Here is a 19,243-nt window from a genome sequence, read left to right as displayed (position 1 = left end):
AAAACAAGAAAAAAAAATTCTGAATGAAACAGTGGATGTATCATTTTTGTGCTTCATGCTGCGGCCACAGACATGTGATTTGACGGTGAGTTTGGGGTAGCCCAATGCAAAGATCCTGAGGATCCATGTGGATCCATGCTTTGTAACCACGTTTTTGCACCATTGCAGCCCCAGGCAACAGTGGGTGCGTGGTTTTTTTGGTGCAGGCTGTAGCCATGGACATGCTATGTGATCTGATGGTGAATTTGGGGTGACCCAATGCAAAGATCCTGAGGATCCATGTGGATCCATGCTTTGTAACCACGTTTTTGCACCATTGCAGCCCCAGGCAACAGTGGGTGCGTGATTTTTTTGGTGCAGGCTGTAGCCATGGACATGCTATGTGATCTGATGGTGAATTTGGGGTGACCCAATGCAAAGATCCTGAGGATCCATGTGGATCCGTGCTTTGTAACCACGTTTTTGCACCATTGCAGCCCTGTTTTTGCATCAGATCATTGCTATGTGATCTGATGGTGAATTTGGGGTGACTCAATGCAAAGATCCTGAGGATCCATGTGGATCCGTGATTGGAACCACGTTTTAAGTAGGGAGGGAAGGAAAAACATAGAAGCGACAAGGAGAGGGGTGTGCAGAGAAGCAGCTGGCTAAGAATGCAGGAGAGGGGTTTTACCGGAGGGAGGAAAGGAAGGCAAAAGTCCCCCCCCCACAAGCCAGCCAGCTCTCTCTCTCTCCCCCCCCCCCAACCTGCATGTTGCCTTCGAGTCCCAGACGCAGGGAGAGGAATTAGAAGGAAGGACGCTCTGCTTGCCTGGAGGGGAGGGGTTTTCTCTGCTCTTTGTTTGAGCAAACACAGTAAGGAAACAGAAGCGGGTGGGCAGTAAGACCCTGAGGCAGAATGCAGGAAAGCAGCAGCTTCCTCCCTCCTTTCCTCCCTTCTCCGGACGATTTGATATTTGCCTGATTTTTGCCTTCACTCGCGCTTGTCAGCTCCAGGGACCACACATTCGCTCAATAACACGCACAGACATTTCCCCTTACTTTTTAGGAGAAAAAATCTGCGTGTAATAGAGGGAAAAATACGGTAGATTTAAAACACTGAAAGGCTGGAATCCTATAATCACCTATCAGGATGTAAACCCCACTGAATTCGGGGGACAGAGCAGACATGTATAGGATTATGTACTGTAAACACTAAGGGATTATAAAACATCTTAACACCAAGCACTCTGATTTAGCTGCTTCATAATCTGGATGTTAACACAGTGCTGTGGGATGGACCCAAACACCTCCTTTGAGGGTTAGCTCATTAAAAGAAACATAGGAAATAGTGGATGTTCTCAGTTTTGCAGAGATCATCTCTGCAAATTATGATTGCCAATTGGCAGGACACCTGAAGAATGCAGCATATAGTACGGATGCAAAACGTAATGCAAAAAGCCAGTATGCTCTCCCTGCTGCCATTCACTTCAGACATGTACCAAATTTCAGATTTCATGCAGCTGTCAACAAGTTGCATCAATAAACTAAATTCTGAGATAGCAACTAAACCTTATTATGGAAATGTAGAGAAGTATGCTAAATGTGCTTTGTTTCTATCAACTCTGGATTCCAAGTAAGGGGTGTATAATAATCTTATGGACACTTGCTGGGGAATAAGAAGCCCAGCTGAACAGTGGGACTTATTTCTGAATAAATACTAACTACCATTTGTTGAGATGAGGGTGTATGTGTATATTTTGTCTCCTGTATCTGGCAGCTATACTCTATTACTCGTTTGTGAATGGATAATGGCAAAATTAAATTGGGAAAAGCCTTTAGAGGGTTTTTTAAAAAAAAAAAAGTATGAAGAGCTCTAATTAAAAATTTTCTTTCTTTCTCATCATCTAACAGTGAAGCCAGAAAATTTCACCAGATACCATATAGTCTGTTATCTAACATCCTTCTCTAGTCCATTGTTTTAAAATTGTTCTTATATTCAAAGCCTACACGGGTAGCTCATGCAAATAAACAACTCTTACAGATGCAGGTGGTGCTGTGGTCTAAACCACAGAGCCTAGGGCTTGCCGATCGGAAGGTCAGTGGTTCGAATCCCCACCACGGGGTGAGCTTCTGTTGTTTGGTCCCAGCTCCTGCCTACCTAGCAGTTCAAAAGCACGTCAAAGTGCAAGTAGATAAATAGGTACTGCTCTGGTGGGAAGGTAAACGGCGTTTCCATGCGCTGCTCTGGTTCGCCAGAAGTGTCTTAGTCATGCTGGCCACATGACCTGGAAGCTTTCTGTGAACAAACAACTGCTCCCTCGGCCAGTAAAGCGAGATGAGCGTGAAACTCCAGAGTCATCCGTGACTGGAGCTAACGATCAGGGGTACCTTTACCTTTACAGACAATAAGCAAATTAATAGCATAAACATCACACTGTTTAGTTTCTAAGAATTATCATCTAGTAGTTCCACAGCCTGTGCTTTTCCATCCAAAACTATACAATTCAGGTACTTATACTAGGATCTAGTATCAAGATGTACTATTTCATTACATTTCCCACCTTGCACACTGACAATATATCTTAGGCCCTGTCTGCGCTATACATTTAAAGCTATATCATACCACTTGAAACAGCTATGGCTTCCCCCCCCAAATGAACCTGGGAACTGGGTATGATACTGCTTTAAATGTGTAGTGAAAATGGGGCCTTAGAGTGGACTGAATCTTAGGAAGAATTTCATGGAGGTTCAGATGTTCATGGTCAAGCTGTACTAGGTTTAGTGCTGCTTTATATTGTATTTTGTGTCATGTCATATTCAGAGTTTGTTATTGTAAGTGGTTGACCAGTAAACTAAACTGAAACTTAGTTTCGATTTTTAAGAATACCCAGAGAGACTTTCAAAAGGTGTCTCATGCATAGCATCTCAAATTTTCAGGTCTGGCTGGACATCCAAGCATCTTAGCTGTTTTTCCCATCTTGCCTACTATGTGCTTGTTTATATTTGAAGTTTGTATACATAGACACATCACCACTAAAGGAAGAACATTGAATGAAGGCACAAAGTAGTCCACACTAAGACTATTTATTCTGTCTTCAACTCACCATGAAAGCATTGACCAGTTCCTTTACTTTCTTCTCCCTTTTGCCATACAGGGCATAAGTACATCTAGACTTAAACTGCTTCAGCAAAAAATCCCTCTTCATGAGAAATGCAGGCAACTGTCGTTTTGTAGTGGCATCTAGCATTCTCAGAAGCTCGGGGAGTTGTCATTCTAGAGAAGAGTCTAGATCTAGATTCATTAAGAGAGTCTTCTTAGATCGTCCCATGATTCCTAGGAAAGCCATGACTATTAAATTGGTTAAAAGACTGAAGTATAGATAGAATACTTCAAAAAACTGATAAATTTAAACAATCCTATCTAGCAGTGCATCTGGGTCATTTTAGACTCTGGACTTAATATCCGTATATGAGGAGCCATCTTTAGGTACTAACTTCACTTGCTTCAAAATATGGTAAACCAACAGCCTTGCTTCACCAGGAGACCTGCCTGGCTCATTCTGCTAAGTGAGGACCTGGGTCTCTGCCCCAAAGTCCTGCCCAGACTTAAATTCTCATATTCTTCTGCTGAGCCCATTAATGTTAATGATGTGGCTGGCCATTGAGTCAGAAGCACGGGGATACTGAAGAGTCACAGCAGGACCAGACCTGCCATGCAGCTGGGTTAAGTGACCTTCACTAAGAGGAAAGACAGCAGAAATTGGTGTCACAAAACTGTTTCAAGCCTTGGTCCTGTCAGGAGCCAAGGGCTTCATTTGGACTCCAGGTAGCGAAATGTCTTAGACAGAGATGGGGAAGACGAGAGTGTGACTGGCACCTTCACATCAGGGTTTTGGCAGTCCAAAACTTACCCTCTGTCCTGCAAGGGAAAACACATCATGGCTGTGTGCGGGGGAAAAAGGGGGGAATAAATCTGCTGGCTTCGAGAGCCTGCAAGTCTGTAAATTAACTCTCCTTAAGCCCTGAGTGCATTAACTTGGGAGGTTGAGGAGCAGAGCCAAAACATCTCTATTGATTCACAACTTGTTTTGAGTAGTCACCCAGAAAGGCAGCCAGTGAATCACTCCAGCCGGTTTAGTCATGCAACCACATTGAACGCACACCCGAAGGAAGCGCAAAATAAACAGCCTACAGGCCCAGATAACACACACACACTCTTTCTCTCTCTCTTCATGTGTGCTGTCTGGCCTCCATACATCTTGTTGAGCATAGGCGTCTCATCCAAGCAGACACATTTGGGAAGCATCTCCAAACTTTTCACCCAGGCAGATCCTCCTCTGTTTCATCTGCTTTGCAGTGGGTGGCTTGCTATCAAAAACAGAGGGGGTGGGGGGAAAAGACTTTTCAGCTTCTTCCTACCCCACTTCTTGTTGTTTTGGCCTTGGCAAAAAAAAAAAATGCCTTTTAGGGGGCGCCAGTGTGAAAAGGCATGGAGAAAACAGAGTTAATTTCAGAGCAAAGCAACGGGAAAATAAACTGGCCATGCAGGAAAGGAAATCTTCTCTCTTTCTTTTTCTAGTTGCCCAGAAAGAAGAAGAAGAATGCATAGAGGAAAGGGGGAGAGGTCTGGCAGTTTGGATCTTTTGACACATCATTGCTGCAAACAAGCCTCCTCTTAAGGCGGCCAAATCAACAGCAACAAAGCTTCTTTCTCCCTCTCTGTGAAAGAGATGCAGACACATCTGGTCTGGGAAAAGCCCTACCTTTCAGGCGCATGAAGAATCCCACAGCCTCGCTGCATGTGCAGACGGAAAGGGCTCCGATGCTGCCTCCAGGCGAGGAAGGACTCGCTCCAAGCGCCTCTCGCCAACTTCTAAAGCCAGATCCTTCTCTTCCCCCTCCCCTCTCGCTCGGAGGGCGCTGGAGCCGTTTGAATGACCGCGCTGGCGACCCCTGTTGTGCAAGAGGGAAGGCGAAGGCGCAAGCCGCGTCAGAACTCTTAGCTCCGAGCGAGAGGCACCGCGGTAGCCAATGGGAGTCGCTCCAGGAAGGAGAGCGGGTAAGATGAAAGCCAGCGGCGGGGAGCCGCAGGCTGCCGCGAGTTCCAATCCTGCCGAGAGCTTTTCTGCTAAGTGGTACCAGAGGCCTGAGCTACACACGGAGCGCAATGTGCAGGGGCTGCAGGTGAGGGCAACTCTCTCACACACAAACACACACACATTGTATTCCCACCGGCTGTCTGAACTGGTGCAGACCAAATTCTGCTGTCCTAATTGTCCTCATCTCATCCCTAGTCTCGATCAAACCGTATAGTCCAAGACTAACCATGGATAGTCAGAAGTAAGTCCTACAGTATTCAATGGAGCTTACTCCTAGGTAAATGTGGTTAGGATTTCAGCCTCTCTTTTTCTTCTGATGCTTCTCTCTCTCTCTCTCTCTCTTTCTCTCTCTCTCTCTCTCACACACACACACACTTTACCTCGTCCATTCTTCACTTGATCACTGAGCAGAATCAGCCCAAACTAAATTTATTTCAACAGGAAACAGTGAAACTTTAACTTAAAAAATAAATAAAAACCAATGGATTTTTATAGGGACTCTTCTTTTGACCTTTAGTCTTTCTTATCCTTAGAGTCAAGTTTCTCCTTTCTCACACACCTATGACTTATTCAGTTTATGAGCTTCAGCTTTTGTTCACCTTTTGCCTCATTAGGTAAAGGTCAAGGGACCCCTGACCATTAGGTCCAGTTGCGGATGACTCTGGGGTTGCGGCGCTCATCTCGCTTTACTGGCCGAGGGAGCCAGCGTACAGCTTCTGGGTCATGTGGCCAGCATGACTAAGCTACTTCTGGCAAACCACAGCAGCGCACGGAAACGCCATTTACCTTTCCGCTGGTACCCATTTACCTACTTGCACTTTGAGGTGGTTTCGAACTGCCAGGTGGGCAGGAGCAGGGACCGAACAATGGGACCTCACCCCATCGCGGGGATTCGAACTACTGACCTTCTGGTCGGCAAGCCCTAGGCTCTGTGGTTTAACCCACAGCATCACCCATGTCCCTTTTGCCTCTTTAGATGACACTATATCCATGGGAAAAGCATACATGTAACTCTCCAATGGTTTGACTTCAGCCCCCAAAGGCACACACTCTTCCATTCTCCCCCAAGACAGATGGATGCCAACAACAATATCCATGGCCTTCATTCCTATAATTTGGAGGCAGGGGGACGGGTAGCCATATTCAATACACTGTATAAGTTTGATCCAAAAATCAGGGACATTGCTATGATGGGTGCAGTGCCACTTAAAAGACAACATCTCTCCTTTGCAAGAGCTGGTTAGAATGTCCACCACTATCAGGATATTTTTCTTCCCTACCTTGCTTCAGGATGGACTGTTGCCCCTTCCTTACTTTGGGCCCTGGATCTCCAGTCCAACTTCAATGCTGCACCACCCTTGTTCTGAAGCGGGAATGGGCAACCTGTCCCCCCCCCGATGTTGCTAGGATTACAACTCCCATCATCCCTCACCATTGGCCATGCTCGCTGGGTCTGATGGGAGCTGAGTCCAATAACATCTGGAAGGCCGCAGGTTGTCCATTCCTGGTTGAGTAGCCAAGAACATTGGGTGTACATCATTGTACACCTTCCTTTTGTGCTCTCACCTAGAAAGCAACCAAACATTGAGGGAAATCTCTCTGAAGTGCCCCCCATGCAAAAAAGACAGAAGTTAGTAATTACTTGCAAGTTGCTTTGCTTGCATGATATAACTTGCTCTTCAGCTTTCTGGTACACCAGAGATGGCCTTCCAACTGTTGTTGGGCCCTATCGTGGCCAATGATAAATGACTATGGGAGTTGTAGTTCAACACTTCTGGAGGACCACGTTTCCCATCCCTGTATCATGCGCTAATCAGTTCAAAGGGCTCTTTCAAGACATCCCTGCATGTTCATCGCCTGATGGCTGCAGCCTCATGATGATTTGCATGTGTGTATGAACTGTCACAGATTTAACACACACAGAGAGAGAACTTCTGTGCACCAACATCTAAAGCACATACAGTCACTTCACCAAGGACTCAGCCTCATTCACACCCAATACACAGTTCAGTGGAAAAGGGGGTGCTGGAGAAGACTGGATCACTTCAAGGCCACAGGTGAGTGATACCATGTTTTTGACACATGAAAATAAACAGCAAAACAAGCAAGTAAGAAGCAGACAAAAACAAATTTCCTAGCAAGTAAATGAGTCCATTTCATCTGACACATGATTTGTTATCCTGTTGGCAAGATGGGGCTGGTGTGGGGAGAGAAGGAGATGAGAGGTGGTGAGGAATATGTAAGCAGTGACGTCAGAGGGAAATGAAATGTCAATAATACAGTCTGGGGCAACTACATTAAAGCTGCTATCCTGTGCCAATTTACCTAGGAATAAATCTCTTCAGCTCAATGAGTTTGATGTCTAAATAGACATGACCTTGGCTATAAAAGAACTACAGTGACCATTCCCAAAAGTGGTGTTGATGATAACACACACACCCTGGCATTGGTGATGTAATGAACACTCAGTAATGTGTTTGAGATTGGTAGTCTCCTCTCCATTATTCCACTGCAATCCATGGAGCATATGCCCAATATGTTAAAGGCCAGGGTGTATCTAAAGCTTTAAATCCAGATACTTCAAGTTCCCTGGGGTACAGATAGGGATGAAAGTGAGTCTATTTGAAAGAGACACTCCTCATCTCAGACCTGCATTTTACAAGATTAGGGAGGGGTCAGTTCACACTGCTGCAGCAGCCCTTTCAAATCAGCAAAATGAAAATTAGAGCTCTACAGGTCTGTGGTATCCAGCTTCACAATGAGAATTTTGCAAAAGAGGCATGTTTACACTGGTGAAATTGCTATGTGCTCCCCAAGCCAAGTCTGTGGCCAGTCATTTCACAGAGACGTATCATTGCTTCATTTAGCTCAGTATTGTCTGCACAGACTGGAAGCAGCTCGCCAGGATTCAGGCAGGGGGTTTCTCCAAACCCTACCTAGAGATGCATTGGACCTTCTTCATGCAAAGCAGGTGCTTTGATTCTTCTCAGAGACTCAGAGATGAGCTGACTGTGGAAGTCCAGAATACGTTTATTTTACATGGTGATGACTGATGAAACTTAACACATTTGAAATCCCACATAAGCTCCTAGAATATTGTAGGACCAGCAACAGCAGCTCCAACACTGTATCTCAATGCCAGGAAAATACTCTCTTTCTCTCATGTACAGGAGCGCTGTGATACAAAAAGAAGAAGAAGTAGCAACCCTAAGCGCATTGTTGGTCCTGAATGACAGATCCAAATGAGCAGCAGGTAGGAATAAATTGCAGATTCTGAACCCCTTACCGGGGTTCTGAGAAAAGATCTAATTCAATTGGATCTCCCAGCACCGCACACAGAGCTGCCTCTCATGCCACGAAGAGAACCGATTCAGACAGCTCCTGCAAATGGTGGCAAAAGATAGCTCGAGCGAGGAGAGGTGGTTGGCACATGCATTCCTCCAGTTCAACTGCCTATTTATTACAAGCTGTCACCCTTTGCTAGTCAGTTGCACCATCATTCGATTTGTCGATAGAGAATAAAGGAAAGAAATCCATAGCACTGTGATGGGGAATTTGTCTCTCTCCAGGTGTTATTGGGCTGCGGCTCCCATCATCCCTGACCATTGGCTGTGCTGTGTGGGACAAGTGGGAATTGGGGTCCAATTCCATCTGGAAGGTCAACGCAGTCAGTTCCTCCTTTTACGTGGTTTTCTTGCTCCCTCCCGTAAAATCGCCAAGCCCCGATTTCCTGGCTGAATTTCGTTAAGTTAAAGGCAACCGGTTCGCGGCTTATTTTGTGAAGTGGACTGCTCCGTTTTCACTCTCTTCCCAGGACAGGCTTTCTAGCATTCCTCTTCTCACTCTCAACAGACCACCGCATTGACCTCATCCACCTTTCGCTTTGAGTCTCTTTAAACTGCCCCTTATTTCTAAATCATTAATGCATAAGCAGGCCAATCTTGTCGTGGCGAGCTCACAAACCACGATGCAATTTCAAATATCCTCTCCATCCATAAGAGAGGATGGAGGCAAACGATCTTGGTTAAAGAACGGTTTTAAGAGTTATCAGAGCAACGCCTCCTCCCTCTGCAAGACGGAAATGCCTTTTATCTGCACCATTCTGCAGAAATTCGTCGTTAGTAACCTTTAAAACTCTGAACCAACCCACTGGGAAGCGTAATAAAATGAATAGCTTGCTCCAGGAAATTTCTCTGTGTAGACTGTGCTCTGTACACAGATCCCGCACACACGCACCCATTTTTATGGTGGTGGTGGGGATAGATGATAACCTCTAACTTGAGCGTCACAATAATTGCATCCTCCTGATTGACTTTTAAAGACTTTAGAGAAGAGCAAACAAATAACTTCTAAAAGTGTGGTTTTGTCCAAGACAAAGAGAATATTAAAGGGGGATCACTGAGATCGTGGAAGGATAGACACAGATTCAGCTTGCAGTGCAATCGCATGCACATCTACTCAGAAGTAAGTCCCCTTTATTCTCAGGTTGGTGGGTATGCGATTGCAGCCCTCCGCCGCCGCCCCCCGACCATTTTTCTTCCCCCAGATAGGTGGCTTCTGGGAGTCACGAGGAACCAGATGAAGAGACCTGTATCTTCCTCAGCTGGACCTTATTTTTGGACAGCGCGATCTGTTACAAGCCTGGTGTCCGTTTCTCCTTGTACTTATTCCTAGGAGCGAGTGACAGCAAAAATCCTTGCATGGTTTGCAACATCTTCCGTGAACGTTATAAGATCGCCACTTCCCAAAGGGCAGACTTGTTTGCCTCTTTTAATAAAAGCAGGAGCCTGATGGTACCCAGAAACATTCATTCTGGCGTCCACTTCATCAGAATGCGGTCGCCTGAGTTACAGGTGTATCCAAACACAGGGTCGTAGCGGTTTTGCATGCAGTGAGATCAGAGGGAAATGAAATGCAGAAGTCACCAGGAGCTTACCATAGCAGCGACAAGGATCGCTGCTCTACTCTGCCTGATCTGAGAGGACAAAAGAAGATCCCAAGTCAGTGGCGTTGGGCGTCCGACAGATTCCCAGGTGGCGATCGGGAAGGGCTGTCCCCTGAGGCTGGCTACTGATTATGGTGGTGCGAAGGAGGGTCAAGTTTCCTCCTTCCTCGCCATACGGTTGGATCGTTCGCTCAGACGACACTGGGAGTAGTGGGCTTGTTCCTCAAAAGAACAGATCCGGACCGCCTGGTGTCTGTTTAGGGCACCCTGTGGTGTGCATCGTGAGAGCGGGTGTACTCTTTGGGCCCCACCGCAGCGGGCCAGGCTAGACCCGGGGTGGGGAATCTGGGATCGCCGCTGCGATGGTCGTTGGATTCAAACTCCCATCAGCCACGATCAGCGCGCCTAATGCTCACAGATGTCGGGAGCTGTAGTCCCAACAACTTCTGGAGGGAGGGCCACAAGTATCCACACTAGATCTGGCCCCACCACTTTCTCTTATTTTCTGACCTGACAAGGCCAGGGCAGGTTGCAAGGACACGGAATCCCCTCGCAAGACATTCACACGAGCGGGGCAAAAGAGCAGGTCTGCTGGCTCACCATCCTTGGGTCAAGATGCTAAACGTGTCTAGGGATTATTCTCCAGCAAGGCCATTGGCCCTGATGGCTGCCTTCGTTTTTGGGACATTTTTAAAATTGCCCGAAATCGAGTTGAGATTCCTGCATTGCAGGAGGTTGAACTAGATGACCCTCGGGGTACCTTCCAACTTTACAATTCTATGATTATGTTCTATTTTTAAAAAAACCCTCGGCTCTCTGTATCAATTCCTAAAGCCACGTTCTCAGCGCGCGCACTCCTCCCAAACAATACTGCTTTATAGACTGCCTTGGTTGTTCGCTCTAAAATAAAACAGGTCGTTATGATCTGCCAGGCCTGGCACTTTAGGATTTTCCTGTGCCAGGAAAAGCAGTTTTTCTTTCTCTTAATCCGGTGAGCAAACATCCCAGGGCACATTCTCTCGCACGCCTCGAAAGAGACCCCCACCCCTCTCCCCAACGCCCCGTCCCTCCCCAAACCATATTTCAAGAGGGCAATACATTTCCTTATACTGAAATATGATTTATCTCAGCCCCAAGACTGAGAAATAGTAATTCAGATTACTTTCAGCCATAAATCACTCGCGAGCAGCGCTCCCGCCCCCGTCACACCTCTAACACAAGTATATACTCTTAGGCTATACGCTTTTTATTTTAATTGCTGTTCCAGTGTGTGAGGGGATTATCTACAGCCAGAAGTTTTGAAGCAAGAAAGTAAAGAGGATCGTATTAAGAAAAGAGAGGCACATTTTGAGCATTTATCCACGCAAATCTCATTAGTAAACCAAAACCGAATAAAAACTAGGCTCCAGGATATCGGTTCCATTGCTTATCTGAAGTCACTCCGCTTCCCATTTGCTAAAGTACACACACGTCAGTAAGCAAATAATTATTTTCTTCCAACTTTACGTACAAGAACTGCACACACTAAAGTGAAAGCCCTTAATTCGAATCTAAAGCATTTTACTTGATTCGGATTGCAATGTCTTTGTATTAATTACACGTTGTGCACAGTTATCACTTGGGAGTGAGCCTACTGAAGTCAGAGATTCCGGCTACACGTCAATGACCAGGACTGCATCCTTGAAAATTTCCCTATCCTCCAATCTATGGGGGTAGATGGGTGGAGGCCGCTTATGGGAACTCACTCCCTTCACATTTTGACATGAACACCCTGATCCTAACATACTCTGCTCTTGAGCATGTATGTTCCGCTGCGGCGCTGCCCGTTTTACAGGCCCAGCGCTGCTCTGAAGAGGTTTTGCTCAGTTCTGGTGGTGGAAGAGGGAAAATGGATCTGTGGGATCTGTGAGATGGGTCTGTTTGAAACAGGGGTCTCTAGCGAGGCTGTGGACAAAGCGGGGGTGATGATCTCGTGAGCTGGCTTTTAAATCTAGCAAAAAGCCGCTGCTGCAAAGTTATACACTGGCATGTATGGAGGGCGCTTTCTGGGGAAATGGCTCCCATTAGGCTCCTCTCTCCTACGGAAGCGTGCCGTCCTCCCATCCCACCGACCCTGGCACGTCCCCCACCGCCGGCGCCCACGGCTTGCCCTCGGGATGCTGGAACAGTCAAGAGTCCGGGGCGCCAAGGGTGGCAGACATTGCAAAGCGAAGGGCAATGAGCAAAGGCAGCCTAGAAGAGCAGCTGGGAGAATGGTGGGGCTTTGTTGTTTTGCTAAATCTTGTTAGGTTATTGTTCTCAGGTTTAGAAAGAATCAAATGGGTGGACTTTGGGGAGGGGAAACGGGGAAATCATCCAACAAAACATGAAATAAAAACCAGCAGCGCAAGCCAAAAATCGAGAGGCGCCATAACAAGCCCGGGGATCGAAGCGCAGGGTTTGCTTCGGGAGCCACAAAGAAGAGGAGGCGGCTCCGTCGCCATTTCCATTGGCCGAATAGAGCTCAGGAGCCACCTTAGCGGGATGAATAACACGCGAAGCTCTTGCCTTTCGTTTCCAGGGAGCAACAGAGCCAAACGTTCCCCTTTCCACCTAGGTTGGCCCGCTAAGAAACTGCGAAGACGGCCTTGGCAAACTCTCCTCACACCCTCGACGTGCCCTGCAAATGTTCTGATTTCGGGGAAGATCTTCTGAAGCCCAAGCTTCAATAAAGAAAACATGGCGCTGCTGCTTTGGGGAAAGGTTCTGTAGGGTGGGTGTAGCTCCCCATGTGCAGCTGAATCACGTATATTCCTTTTTAGGAGCCTAGAAAGTTTTCCAGTGCAGACACCCTTCGGGTTCCGCGCCATTTTTTATTTTTTTTTAAGGACGTCCCCTGTCACACACAAACACAAGCCTCAGTTGGGCCTCGATTCCCCCACCAACACAACGCAGACCTGGGCCCGGCTGGAAAAGCACTTGAGGGGAAAACACGGGGAAGTGCCATTGCGGCCTAGTTGGAAAGCGTCCTGGCAGTAACTTCCGTCGGCTCAGGAGAGTAGGCCCTAAGCCCACCAGCCCTACCCTAAGAGGGGAATGCGGGTATTCTCCACACTGCCTGGAAAGTCTGTGGAAATCGAGAGGATGGTTTCTTCTGCGCGAGGCATGTAGGCCGCAGAGCTCCATTTTGCAAAAGCCTCGAGAAAGTTTGAAGGAAATGTGCATCGCCAAACCCCACTCCCCGGGGCACCCCAACATCTTTTCTTTACAATTGGACGGTGGTCCCTTTCTCTTCACCATCTAAACAGATCTGCTAGGAAGCCCTGCTGATTTCAGTGGAAGTGGCTTCCCAGGAACTTGGCGGGACTTCCCTGCCAAGCAAATGGGGTTTTTAAGGCTATGTGTAATATATAAGTGCATTGCAACGCTGAAGCCTAGGCAGGTTCCCTCCGATGCAGGTTTCCTTCCAGATCTCCTCCTCGTCTGCCTAAGATCCGTAAGGCAATCGACACCCACCCTGAGGAAGCCCGAAGCCGGGCGAAGAAAATACACGAGTTGGGGTTTGGCAAGTCTCGCCCGCGCTGGTTAACCAGAACGACACTCAGAAGCCATTAGCGCTTTATTGCAGTGCGAGGCCATTCCCCAGGCCGACAAATCGTTAAGAGATCCGGTTGCAGAAGTGGCTAACCGGGAGCCGTGTCTGCAATTGCGCGGCGGTGGCAGAAGCAGCCCTAATGGCGAAGAGGAACGGATCTCTCCGAGAAAGCTGCCTTTCAGGCCAGGCGTCTGAAAATGGGCCGCTGTTTGCTTTCCAGTTCTTGTACGAATGCCGGTGGCTTGGGCCGTGCTCTGGCCGAAGCGGCCCATGTGTGGATGTATTTAGCTTTTGTATGTGCAGAAACCGCACAGGGCCCTTCTTCCTTCCCCGCTCGCCCCACCCTGGACACTCCGCAAATAAATGGTTTACTCAGCTCGAAAAGCAATGGCGCGGCTCCAGCGATTAAGAATCTTTAAGGAGCGAGGTGGTAATCCCGTCTCAGCCAACATCCATCCATCTTTTTACTCTCGATAAATGTATATATATAGTGTGGTTCGTGTGCCCAGAAATCCCATTCCTTTCTACCTCACCACCCCCAAGCCAACCTTCTCCCTACTAATCAGAAACTATTCCTCGCTTAATGGCTCCTTGTAAATAATTATCCCCACAAATCCAGATGGCTCTTATTAAATGCCCTTGTCCTTCAAGCTACATCACACAAAATGTTACAATTTAGGAGCTCCACTTTGAAAGAATAACTCCGATTTAAAGGGGGTTGGGTACTCTGTAGCTGTGCCTTTATTATGCCCCCCTCCCATTTTTTATTTATTTTTTAAATAGGAAGATCTCAGCGAAGACGCAGCTGCTCGGTGTGTTTTGAAGGGTATCGTGATTTATTATGAAGCTGGCTATTACTTTTATTGCTATTTTTCTAAGCTCATTAATGCGGAAGTTCAGGCCGGTCCGTTTCAATAAGCTCTCCTCCCCAGAAAATATCGTTAGATGGGCGTCAGTGGTAACAACACGTCGTCGGCAGTGTAGCATCTAGAAATGGGAACCCGTCTCCCCACACATCGTGATTTATAACTATACCGGCTAATTAATTGTTAAGCCGAAGTACTACGATTGGAAGCCGATTTAGGAAATCTGGAAGCCTGTGGGTTTAAGGAGGCAGGCAGCACCAGCGCTCACTCGACTCAGTTGGGGCTGGAATCCCCATAGGAGCCGCGGAACAGAGCCTGTTAGTGGAGTCCAACTGCGCGCAAATGGTTATTTAAAACAGATCCACGGCAGGTGTCGGGGAATATTTTCTAAAGGGGCGCTTCCACCTCTACCCCCGTCCTCCTGATTTATCATCTTGAAATTCTCTGGGTGGGGAAGGGGGGCGCTGAAAAGCTGACGCCAGTGACTTCTTACGGGGCCGGTGAGCCGGCGCTTATTGGCGCTGGCAGACCCAGGACAGGATGGCTTGCGCTCCACCTCTAGGAACCGAGCGGCTGCCGCGGATTCTCCCTCGGCGCGCCGGCGGGGATTCCATTCGAAGTCCCAGGCCGTGGAAATGCGGCTGCGCCTGGAATGCGAAGCAGCCTTTGAAGAAATCGCCTAGCAGACGAGCCTCTCGGGAGACTTCGGCCGCCCTTGGCCTTCTCGGGCAGTAAATCTGCTTTCTCTTTTTCTCTCTCTCCTCATGCACCGCCTCCCTGGAGCTTCTTTGCTTCGCAGCCCAATTCGGAGTCACTTCGCTTTTCGGAAAGGCAGTGTAAACAATTTTTAAAAGGCAGGATGGAACCGAAATCTGTTATTTCTTCTCTCCCTCCTAGTGGCACCAGGGACTTGTGGTGTGGCTTGCCTCCTTCCGATCTCCTCTGCCGCAAGATGTTTCGACAGCTGCCTTTTCTGTTTCTAGAGGAGCTGAGCGCTCCCTCGCAGAGGAAACCCGCTCACCACTAAATTTGCCCTATGTAGTAAAAGCGAAGGCGACATCCTGCTATAAAATTAATTCTTGAGACTTTCTGGGACGGAGGGTGGTCTCTGGGCTCTGCATCCCCCCTCCCAATGTCCAGATTCATAATTTAATTCAGTAGTACAGTATTTTGATTTCCCTGGAAATCAACAGAGACGGTCAAAAGGCAATGGTCCTTGGGTGAGGACTGCTGCCCCCCCTCCAGATTTTGTCAAGGTGGGGTGCGCCGGGAGAAAGCTCATTTGGGATGCAAACTTTTCGCCATTTACCTGGAAGTCAGCCTTGTTGAACTTAATGGGATGTATTTCTGAGCATGCATGCATTGAATTACACTGTTACCACACACACACACACACACACACACACACACACGGAGTGCATTTCTTTAAAAGGGAATTCAATTCCTACCCTTCCAAAATGCCCTGGCTGGAGTGTTCCCAGACCTATAGCAGAAAGAACTGTTTTGTTTTGTTTTTAAAAAACAGGCCCTTTCACGCTGGGTTTCCTACCTTCCTTATTACTAACCGGCTTAGCAGCCCAGAGTGTCAGAATTCCCCTAACCTCAAACTGCTGAACGCTTAGACTGGATACACGATTGCCACAGGCTTTGCCCTTCAGCAGCGGATCTGCAAAGGGAGCCCGACGGGGCGAACGAGAAGAGGGGAATTCCGGCCCCACTTCAACTTTGTTAGGTAACCAGCCGGTTTAACGAGTCTAGGGGAGGGAGGGTAGGAGGCCAGCAAGCGCTGGAAGAAATCGGGACCTCTCTTTGCTGCTGCGGTGATGGATGGCTTGTTAACGTAACCCCAGGCCCTCTGGTTTTCCCTCTAGTCAGAAAACACTCTCAGACTTCCGAACCCGTTGGGGGGGCGGGGAAGAAATGGAAGGTGCCTTCGACGTCCTCTGAATTTGGAAACGAGAAAGTGAGTGAAGGGGGGTGGGGGGAGTCCTCCGAAGGTAAACCTGACTAGGAAAAAGCAACTGGAACGGACAAATCGAGTCGTAAAGACAAGGAGATCGAAAGGAGCGTGACGGGAGTGTAGTGGACAGTGCTGAACTTTGATCAAGAAGTTCTGGGTTCAAATCCCCGCTTCTCCGTGAAGCTCGCTCGGTGACCTTGAGCCAGTTATCCTCCATCACCTCTCTGGATCTCTGACTCATAGAGTCAGTGGGGACAAAGAGGGCTTTTGGAGGGGGAGTAACAAAGACAGACACTAGAAGCAACCCTTTTCGGAGTACTGAAATAGGCTCAAGTCGGACAGTGTTTCCTTCTCCGCTATTGGTCACGATCCAGCCAAAATGGATCAACTTAATGCAATAGATTTAACAAGAAGTAAAAAATGGCCAATTTTGACTGAACTATGTTTCCACTTGCTTGGAATTACATTCCTGATTCCTCTGCCCCGTTTGAGTCTTTGGTGAAAGTTTTGTCGGAGATGAGAAGTTCGACGTGTAAACTTAGGATCGCCGCTTTTTAGGACCAGTTGAAATCTCTGGGTTTGTTTTTTTTAAAATAGGACGTAAACGGGTTTAGGATTGCAGAAGGTGAGCTCTCTCAGGTGCCTCGAATCGAGCGGGTTTGCAAGGAGGAGCGACAGGGGAGAAAAAAGACCCAGAGAGATAATTCTATAATTCTATTTTTCAATTTTCACTATCCCTTATCTCTAATTAATCCTCCCAGAATAACCGTCTAAAGCAAACATTTGCCTGCCATTTTAACCGCGTCGTTAAACTTGTAACGAGAACGAATCCGGGTTAAGGCGACTCATTAAGCCAAGTCGAGGAGGAGATGATTTAATTGACGCTAATGAAAAGCTGCGCGTCGCCGCCGCCAACCCAGACTTCGCGGACGGAAAGCTTTACCTAGTTGCTTTCGAACGACATCTGATTTTGGGAAACCTGAGCGTCCATAGCCAGGAAACGTTTGAACGCACTGACCTAAGTCATCGTTATGAATTTGGTCATATTGGGGGGGGGGGGGGAGAGAAGGAGAAATGACTTGGCCAGGAAAGGAGACAGGGGGCATAACGAGGACCAAAGCATCAGAAAGTTCTTATAAATGCATATAAATGTTATAAATTTAAACTGAAATCTATGTCTTCCAGTAATGGACGGTCACCCCTATGAACATCAATTGGCTTAACATGTATGGGTTTAACTAGCGTGTGGACCCAGCCAACGGAGGTATCTGCAAGCGACCCCAGGAGAAAAGATCAATTTTTTAAAAACATCAATTTTTCTATCTAAGGATGTCTCCCTTCCTTCCCATCTCTTGAACCTTTTCGTAGGCTTCCACTTTGGAGACCAGAGGTATCTATCTAGTCCATAATATTCTACACTACACAGGGGAGAGAGGGAACGTGTGCGAGAGTGGGGAGAATCCAAAATCCGAATTACATCCCCGGAGAACGTAGCGTGGAAATGGTGAAGAGCGACGCAGGAGTGACTCCGGATTTGCAAGGAGAAGCCCTGCAAAAACGGAAACGAATTAATAATAACTCCAGGCAAGCCCAGACTGGCTGCTTTTTGGGGGGAGTGCGGGGAAACAAAAATCTACAAACCCGTGCACAGCCCATCTTGACCGACTCGGGGAACTCACCGTAGCAGGAGAGCTGCAGCGCTCCGTTGTGGCCGCTGGCGTCCTGCAGCTTGAGGCTGCCGCTCGACGGGCTTTTGCACGAGCCTCTCTGCGCGTAGAGAGGCGGCGGCGGCGGAGGCTGTTGTTGTTGCTGCTGCTGCTGCGGGTGATACTTGTTAAAAGAGGCGGCCGACGGCGCTTGCTGCTGCTGCTGCTGCTGCCCGCCGCTGCCGTCGAGGTTGGGACATTCCGGCTGGCTGTAGCGGCTCCGGCACTTGGGGCTGCTGCTGCCGCTGCCGCTGTCTCCGAAGCTTTGCCCTTTGCTGGCCAGGAAAGCGGGGCTGAACTTGTCGCTGCCTCCGCCGCCGGGGAATGCCCTAAAAGGCGAGGAGCCGTCGGCGCTGCCCTGCGAGGCGGCGTTGTAGAAGGAATCCATGGCAGCAGCTGGGTCGCAGAACGAAACGCAACTCTCGGCATTCATGCCTAAAATTAAAAGGGCCCCGCAGTGTCCTCATCCACCACCAGCAACCCTCTCTCTCTCTCTCTCTTCCTCCAACTCCCCCCCTCTCTCACACACACAGCTGGGCGAGCGAGCACTAAGAGGATTCAGATGTTCTTGAGAGCTAAACAGATCCCCCCACACCCAGAAGATCTAGCGAAGAGGGGGAGAGGGTCTCTTTCCTCCCGCCTCCTCTCCCTCTCTCTGGCTCCAAGAGGAGAGGAAGCAAAGGGGGGAATCCCTCCTCAAGGAACCCTGCTTTCTTGTCTCTCGCCCCCCTCTTCCTCTCTTTTCCTCCTCCTCTTCCCTCGACTCCCCCACTTTCCCCTCCTCGCCTCCAGCCACACCAAGCCACATAAACTCCCCTTCCCAGCCCTGATCAATATGTGCAGGGACAGGAAGAAGTACGGAGGGGAAGGGGAAGGGAAGAAAAAAAGTAGGACGCAGATCAGGGTTTTTATTTTCTGCATTGAACGGGAGAAGGCGTGGGGAGGGAGGAAAAAGCTTTATTTTAGGATTTATAGATAGAGATATATATTAAAAATCACAACCGCAAAAACAATAAAACACACCAGCCACATGACAGTAATGCGATTAGCGGGATGAATGCGAGGGTCTGTGCGCGCAGAGAGCGAGAGAGCGGAAATTTAATGCCGATCC

At 48.1% G+C, this 19,243-nt stretch overlaps 1 protein-coding gene across 1 annotated transcript in view; it reads right to left on the bottom strand.

The window, feature by feature from the left end:
* The window catches only part of ALX4 (ALX homeobox 4), a 75,037-nt gene extending 56,206 nt beyond the window's left edge, over positions 1-18,831 (bottom strand). The window contains exon 1 of the mRNA XM_053387543.1: positions 18,106-18,831. Coding sequence (XP_053243518.1) covers positions 18,106-18,565 — 460 coding nt within the window. The 5' untranslated portion in view covers positions 18,566-18,831. The remainder of the gene's footprint in view (positions 1-18,105) is intronic.
* Between the last annotated feature and the right edge of the window lie 412 nt (positions 18,832-19,243).

Source organism: Podarcis raffonei, chromosome 1 (assembly GCF_027172205.1).
Source record: "Podarcis raffonei isolate rPodRaf1 chromosome 1, rPodRaf1.pri, whole genome shotgun sequence".
Lineage (NCBI taxonomy): Eukaryota > Metazoa > Chordata > Lepidosauria > Squamata > Lacertidae > Podarcis > Podarcis raffonei.
The sequence above is the reverse complement of the archived record's forward strand: the minus strand, read 5'-3'. Positions and strand labels throughout refer to the sequence as shown.